Source organism: Antennarius striatus, chromosome 15, assembly GCF_040054535.1.
Source record: "Antennarius striatus isolate MH-2024 chromosome 15, ASM4005453v1, whole genome shotgun sequence".
Lineage (NCBI taxonomy): Eukaryota > Metazoa > Chordata > Actinopteri > Lophiiformes > Antennariidae > Antennarius > Antennarius striatus.
The window spans coordinates 9,256,977-9,263,129 of record NC_090790.1 but is presented as its reverse complement, the minus strand read 5'-3'; the positions used below and the strand labels follow the sequence as shown (position 1 = coordinate 9,263,129).

The following is a 6,153-nucleotide window of genomic DNA, read 5'->3' as shown; positions in this document are numbered from 1 at the left end:
TAGGCTTCAGCAACCCCCACGACCCGCGAAGTGGAAGAAGAGGATAAGCATATGAATGAAAGAATCCATTATATTCTCAAAACATTTTTGAATGTTGGACACACACACACACACACACACACACACACACACACACACCTCGTGCTTTATTTCTGTAAACTAGACAAATGTCCGCTAGGTGGCAGTATTGGGTTAAAGATACCAGTCAGCGCGTCAAGAAGTTTGGTAACACCTGCTCAGCAGGTACAACCGGTAGCTTTTAAATCTACACAGCAGGAGTCGTGTCCTTCCAGTGCTTTACTTTTGATTGGGGGGGGGGGCGCTAACAAAGGCTGCAAATATTAAGAATGGCACTAACTAAAACTCAACACGTAACGCGCTGCAAAGACAAACCATCAACCAGAACAATACCCACTGGATTTCATTCGCTATGGCGCTGGGGAAATAAAACCCTGTATCGACAATAACCAAATGGTGACGTATACACTACGAGTGACCGCATCCTGCGCTGTCCCTTTAACAGCAGCCTGCCCGTCAGCGAGGCCCCGCCCCCTCCTGCAGCTCTGTTTCTGGCCTGAGACGGGAGCGCTCTAGCGGCACCATCACCGCGGCCGGAGGGACGGAGCCAATCCAGAAAAAGAACACCGAAAGCAGCGTAAGTGCCGCGTAGAAAAATGGGATAACGAAACAATTTCTTTTTTTTTCTCTCTCTACCGGATTTCATCATCCAGATATTGGGAAAACTCGTCGCTTGTTGGGGTTTTTTTTTTTTTTGCGCTTTTTTCTTTTTAATCCATTCTCTTGAAGCGCCGCTGTTACAAAGGCGCTCAGTCCGGATCAGCAGCAGCAGCACCTGGGATTAATATCGTATGAATGGGCAAGAGTGAACGGACCTGCCTCCGAAGTCGGAATGATCAGTGAGTAATCCCACCAGGATTAAAAAACACTTTCTCCCTTTTTGTTCCTCTCCCTGGGAGCCCGATCATTAGTGACAGATGCTGTCATTGTGTCGAAGCTGATATTTTAAAAAGACATTCTTCCTGTCAAAGTGTCCCTTCTGTGGAATAATGCGCGAGAAAGACGAGCTTCATCATAGTTTATTATCCATTTGTGAACCTCGTGCATTCCCAGCTCTTCCACAGACTGAACAACCAGTTTCTCTTGTTCAGAGTGGGATGTATTGTTGCATCTGCGTAACCCCACGAGTGTCAGCTATTAGACTGCGCGTCTGATCGGGCTTACCTAAAGGCCTGTTTTAAACGCTGCTTTCTATCTGTAGGTGGCCATTGTTGTCGAGAAGGGCTCTGGATCTAAGACAGGACTGATCGTGCGCCCCTGGCACCGTTCACCTTGTGTGAGGAACCAGGATCGCTCTCAAAAGCCATTTAGCCACAACGCGAACATGGTGGAGCCAGTGGGTTTCATCGAAGCGTGGAAGGCGCAGTTCCCGGAGTCAGACCCCCCCAAGATGGAGCTGCGCTCCGTCGGAGGCATCGAGCAGGAGCTGGAGAAGTGCAAGTCGTCCATCAGGCGCCTGGAGCAGGAGGTGAACAAGGAGCGCTTCCGGATGATCTACCTGCAGACCCTGTTGGCCAAGGAGAGGAAGAGCTATGACAAGCAGCGGTGGGGCTTCAGGAAGACCCCCCTGAATGAGGGGATGGATGCTGCCGCCACACAAGGCGCTGAGTGCCAGTCCCAGCAGCCACACATGCAGGAGACAGGTGTAGTAGGAGGGGGTGGTGGAGGGTATGGCGGATGCAGTGGGGGTGTTGGGGAGAGGAACCGCTATCAGCCTCATGGAGATGGAGCTGGCAGGTCCAAACCTCGGCCTCCCCCTGCCAGGAAGTCGGCCTCCCACGGAGATGGCCTGGAGTCGGCCTTTGAGGTCCCCCCGCAGGCCGAGTCGACATCCTGCGACAACCTGGATGGGCTCTCGCCATCGAAGCAGAGAGGCGGTATCTCAGTCTCGCCCCGCAGACCCAACCTCCCACCCCCAGACAAGGAGCTGCCCTCTGACCCCAAGGACAAGATGGGGATGGGACTCGGCGTGGCAGCGCTCAGGTCAAATTTTGAGAGGATTAAACGAGCCAACTCTCACTCCGCTGGAGATGTAGGTAAGATCCAGGAGAAGCAGCTTCCGCCACCTCCTCCGCCATTCTACTCCAACATGGAGTTCCACCACGAGAGGGGTCTGGTCAGGGTCAACGACCGGGATGTCTCTGAAAAGATCAGTAGCCTGGGCAGTCAAGCCATGCAGATGGAGCGGAAGAGATCCCTTCACTCCCTACCGGGTAACCTGGCAACCGTGGCCGGGGAGCTCCGCGCCAGGCCGGTCTACCGAGGCCGGTCCACCGAGAGCACGTGCGGCTACGATGCCGAGTACGAAGACGGGGAACCCAACCAGCGACATTCGGGGAGGGCGAACGGTGGCAAACCTCCACCCCCTCCCTGGCAGCCCTCCGAATTCCAGGCTTATTCCAGCGTCTACGTTGGTGGGGTGATGATGGGGGAAGGCGGGAGCGGAGACGGGAGAGGTGGTGGTGGTGGAGTCACAATGAGGGACTTGGGAGGCGGTGACGACCACCTCCTGACCTGGCCGCGCCGTTCCTACTCCCCAGGGAGCTTTGAGGACGTGGGCGGAGGCGGCGGCTACACGCCGGACTGCAGCTCCAATGAGAACCTGACGTCCAGCGAGGAGGACATCTCCTCAGGCCAGTCCAGCCATGTCTCCCCCAGCCCCACCACGGCCTTCTGCCGACCCTTCAGAGAGAAGAGCCGCTCGCCGTCCCAGAACTCTCAGAACTCCCAACACTCTTTTGACAGTAGCAGTCCCCCGACACCGCAGTCTCAGAAGCGGCACCACCGTCAGCAGGGGGGCCACGTGGTCATGTCCGAAGCCACCATTGTGAGCGTTCGCAAAACGGGTCAGATATGGCCGCCTGCAGCCCATCATGAGCTCATGTCTCACGGCAGGGTGTCCCACGACAACAGCTACCACGGCGACCACCTAGGTGAGTGAACGCTCCATCTCTTGTGTCGTTGGGGGTGTCGGGTTGATGTTCCGCATCAGAACAGACATTCAGGCTTCACGCTCAAGCTGAGGAGGTTTATAGGTTGAGGCAGGAAAGGTGAATTCAAACCTGAATGAATGAATGAATGAATGAATGATGTTTACCCACGCTGGATTTTGTTGCATCCCCTCCTTTTGCATCTTGAACATCCTTTCTGCACCATGTTTGTGTGTGTCTGAAGGGTTTTCTGCGCACTTGCAAACCCTGGCAGAACTGAGTGTCCTCTGGATGGCCTTCTGTGTGGGAGATAGATGAAAGATCCACCTCCGCTTATTCCTGGAATGTCAGTCGGGTGGGTGAACAATAAATGCGGTCAGTCTGGGTCTCAAATGCCGCTTCAGTCTTTGTCAGACTCGTCCTGCAGCTGTGGAGGAAGGAATACCGATCACCAGCGTCGGTTCTGCAGGTCGACCTGAAGCAGATACAGTAGACACACAGTGGAGTGTGGTGCTCATCGATGCACATTGAGGGTGGGGTGTGGGGGGGGGCTTAGCTTGTTGTAATTCCTCAGTAAACTTTCCACTCTAGAGGCTGTGCCAGCTCACGAGACGGAAAAACAAACACTGCCCAGGAAGTTCAAATATTTGACATCATTTTTAGGCATTGGGTTGTTTACCAAGGCATGTTGTGTTATAGTCGTACACATTGTACTTTCTCTCTCTTGCTCTCTCTCTTTCTCCTTCTCTCTCTTAGTGTTAATGTAGTACCAGATTCAGGCACCGTGCCGGACCACGATGAAGAAATCACACGCTTCACTTCTGTTTCAGAATGAATGCTAAGGAAGGGAAGGAGCTGTCGAGTAGGTAGATAAATTTGAATATATAGAGAGAAACTCAACCCATGCCGTCTATTTTTTGGACAAGCGATCCCTACTGTACGTGTGCGATGAAGACCCCCGAGGCTTCATCATTCGGGGGTTGCAGTATGAACCTGAAACCTGATCGGGCTCACTGTCCTGAAGACGCTGGACAGACAACAGGTCTCTTTGCATCTATAATTCATTTGTTTGAATCAAGCCACTCTCAGTGCCTCTGGTGAAATCAGGTTTTTGTTTTTCTTTCATCTGACTTCAAGATCGCATCCAGTTCAGAAAAAAAAAAATCTCAACAAACCTTTGCAGTAAAAGTTAAAATGCCCAACACCTAGAGTAAAGCACAATGCATCTGTGTCACCAACATGAAGACAGTATCAAACCCAGATGATGAGTCTCTGGCAAATGGCTAGCTAATTCCCCAGCTGTTCCATTTTGGATTATCGCTGCGCTGTCTGCTCTCTTTGTTTTAATATCTTTTCCACCACAGTGAGCCCTGTGGGGAGTTAGGCCGGCTGAAGATGAGGGACGGACATGGGGGGAGAGGACTCGAGGGCTTGTGCTGCAGACGGTGGTGCATGCAGAAAGATAATCTGGAATTTGAACATAAGTGAAATGCTGGTTAGACGCCCTGCGGAGCGGCCCTTTTTTCAAGTCGGGGTTTCGGCTGAGGGCAGACGGGCGTGACGCTGACAGAGAAGGTGATGGGAGCGGAGAACGTTGCATCATTTCTGGCCTCCAATGGTGTGGAGTTTGAGTCTGAGAATGTGTTTTTGTTTGGGAGGTGAATGATAATAATGAGGAGTTGGACTCCTTTTTTTTTTTTTGTGAGGAAGACCGAGTGCAAAGCAGAGCTGTCGTTTCTCGCTTCATTGGTTGGGGATGCGGGGGCTGCAGAGAGGCACAGATGGGAAGAACTCTCCCGTTGCGTAACAGAAAAACACACAGACACTAAAACACACACATTTTGATGTTTACTCTTATACCTTGCGGCTGCTTTGCCTGTATTGATAGGTGTTCCCTATGTTTGCTGCTGCGCTGCTGCTGGAGGGAAGGTCGGACGGAAGGGAGGATGGTCAGCGGTTGACCCGGGTCCGAACCGGGCTCGTCTGCTCCAGAGCTGATGAATTATTTTCAGATGGTTCATGAATGATATTATGGGGCGGTTTAGTACCAAAAGTTCACATGCTGAGCTGACATGATAAGATCTTCCTGTTGATCGAATGGGAAAGCAGAGACACTTGGGGAGTGAAAAGAAAAATACCTGCCAGCAGTTCCGTTTGTGAAGTAAACAAACAAGCAATTACTCATCCTGACTTGAATCATTCATGTTGAATTTGTCTTTTCTGCTTCACCGTGTCTCAGATGCTCAATTCTGCCTGCAAGGGAAAACCTTGACTCAAGTTAAAAAAATAATAATTCACAAACATTAAATCCAGAGCGTCTAAACAAAGAGGGCGATGTAATTATTTCTAACACGTGAGACCGAAGGGAGACTCTGGAAATGTGAATTAAGATCTGAACTCCTCATAAGTGGACAAAGGTTTGTGAGTTGGAGGTCAGTTCGTTTCAGAGAGGGAGCTTTCGGTACATGCTGTCATGAAATGGGTGGTAAACTATTTCCAGTGATTCATTTGAAGGGAAATGTGAATTCTGTAGTAGGGAATACCTGTGGGCTTGTTTCTGACGGGGCGGGGGTTCCAACGCCGTCCAAACCTGAGGAAGCATCAATGGTTTTATTGTCCACCTCCCTCTGCTGAGTCCCGTCAGCTGCTGTATTTTATTTAGCCAGTTGTGACTGCTCCTCAATGCCTCTTAAGCTCCTTACTGATGAAAATATTTTAAATACATGCACAGGAAAGTTGGATTCTCTAAAACGCTGTTTAATGCTTTTAGTTTGTCCACAAGCATGCAGTTTTTTGCACCGTGTCTGAGACGCGTGCAAAGAAATTATGTGTAGCGACGGCTCACAAAGACGCCATGAGAGATTTCGTCTGCGGTACTCCGTCCAGACCCTTATGTTTCACAGCAGTGGGGTGCAGTGGCCTCCTTCTCATGGTCAGGTGGGACAGGCCAGAGGAGATAATGTTGAATAGTAGCTCCTAAATTCATTTGTTCAGTCTGAGCCGTTGAGTCAGCCTTACATAGACGGCTTTGGTCACCTCGGCTGCAGGTTCACAGCCAGCTTGACTGGAGGTGAAGGTGAAGGATGGGGGGAGCAGATCTACCTCCCTTGGTGCTCAGCGTGACCTTTCTTCGGGTTGGTGGCTA

The 6,153-nt window shown here is 51.2% G+C and overlaps 1 protein-coding gene across 2 annotated transcripts in view; it reads left to right on the top strand.

Annotated features, from left to right (window-relative positions):
• Nucleotides 1-614: 614 nt before the first annotated feature.
• Nucleotides 615-6,153, top strand: part of bcr (BCR activator of RhoGEF and GTPase) — a 73,812-nt gene continuing 68,273 nt past the window's right edge. The window contains exons 1-2 of one of the 2 annotated variants that reach the window (XM_068335262.1): nucleotides 615-655; nucleotides 1,280-3,011. In XM_068335262.1, the coding sequence (XP_068191363.1) occupies nucleotides 1,403-3,011 (1,609 nt within the window). In that variant the 5' untranslated portion in view covers nucleotides 615-655; nucleotides 1,280-1,402. Of the gene's footprint in view, nucleotides 918-1,279; nucleotides 3,012-6,153 lie in introns of both variants that reach the window. The other variant, XM_068335261.1, reaches the window with a different exon arrangement.